General features: G+C 42.5%; 1 protein-coding gene across 1 annotated transcript; it reads left to right on the top strand.

The window, feature by feature from the left end:
- Positions 1-23: 23 nt before the first annotated feature.
- On the top strand, positions 24-1,045 carry LOC111648527 (dedicator of cytokinesis protein 5-like). The gene is made up of 4 exons (XM_023398345.2): positions 24-246; positions 358-442; positions 593-679; positions 772-1,045. Exons 2-4 carry the CDS (start codon positions 377-379, stop codon positions 952-954), a joined length of 336 nt encoding a protein of 111 aa, XP_023254113.2. The 5' UTR covers positions 24-246; positions 358-376; the 3' UTR covers positions 955-1,045.
- The last annotated feature ends 63 nt before the right edge of the window (positions 1,046-1,108 follow it).

Below are 1,108 nucleotides of genomic sequence, written 5' to 3'. Positions count from 1 at the left end.
CTCAAAGCATGGCTGTGCTTAAGTGCAGCCTGACAAAGCTGCTAGCATGGCTGTGGACTCTTGTTTCACAATTACAGGTTAAAAAAAAATTCTGATCCAGTACAACATTTCTTTATCTGCTCCTCCACACTGTTCCCGTTTTTATCCTTAGCTGAACTCCACAGACATCCAGTGCTTTACTGTCAAGCCTGTTCTCACTGTGCCACGCCAGTTTAAAGACAAGGGGGTTCCAGAGCAGATATTAAAGTGCGTAACAGAACACTTAAAGGCTGATTTATTTTCTCGTGAACACGCTGGGATTTATAGTTCTCTGGTCAAACCACTAACTCACTGCTGTCCTTCCCTGTTCTCTTGCAGCTATTACAGGACCAATGAAATGGACCAGTTCCAGTACTCCAGGCCCTTCAGGAAAGGTGAAAAGGATCCAGACAATGAATTTGCAGTGAGCACTTTTAAAATTTACTTTTAATTACTAAGCTCAGAAAAAAGGTATAAACAACCCTGTGTTTGCACATACCTCACTCTGAAGATTAATAAAGACATTAACAACGTCAGCCTTTATTGTGTTATTGATATTTACTCTGCCCTACAGACCATGTGGATAGAGAGAACAACTTATATTACCGCCTATCGCTTCCCTGGGATTCTGAAATGGTTTGAAGTCAAATCTGTCTCAGTGGTAAGAAGCAATCCTGATGCTCAGACTATGTTGTTCTTGTTTCTGTTTCCTCTAACGCATATTATTCTTCATGTAATTCTCCCGATGGGCAGGAGGAGATCAGTCCTCTGGAGAACGCCGTAGAAACAATGGAGATGGCCAATGAAAAGCTGAGTAACCTTGTGCAGCATCAAGCCTGTGATCGCTCGCTGTCCATCAACCCGCTGTCCATGATGCTCAGCGGCATCGTCGACCCAGCTGTCATGGGCGGCTTCTCCAACTATGAGAAGGTTTGATGTATTTCTTTAACATGGCTATTTCTTTGTCTATTTGTGCACTTTGCTGAAAAAACAGTCAGCAATATTTAATCAGGTCATTTTACTGGGATTGCAGTGTCCTTGGAGCAAACACATGCAGAAAAAAACAAAACAGACAAGAACAACTCCATCC

The sequence above is a fragment of the Seriola lalandi genome, unplaced genomic scaffold, assembly GCF_002814215.2.
Source record: "Seriola lalandi dorsalis isolate HSWRI2012SDOR001 ecotype SW California unplaced genomic scaffold, Sedor1 jcf7180002042216, whole genome shotgun sequence".
Classification (NCBI taxonomy): Eukaryota; Metazoa; Chordata; class Actinopteri; order Carangiformes; family Carangidae; genus Seriola; species Seriola lalandi.
This window is presented reverse-complemented; position numbering and strand designations above follow the sequence as displayed.

Coding starts and splice junctions, on each gene's coding strand:
- LOC111648527 (XM_023398345.2), top strand. CDS start 377: ATGGACCAGTTCCAGTACTCCAGGCCCTTCAGGAAAGGTGAAAAGGAT. Junction 443..592: donor ATCCAGACAATGAATTTGCA/GTGAGCACTTTT, acceptor TCTGCCCTACAG/ACCATGTGGATAGAGAGAAC. Junction 680..771: donor AAGTCAAATCTGTCTCAGTG/GTAAGAAGCAAT, acceptor CCCGATGGGCAG/GAGGAGATCAGTCCTCTGGA.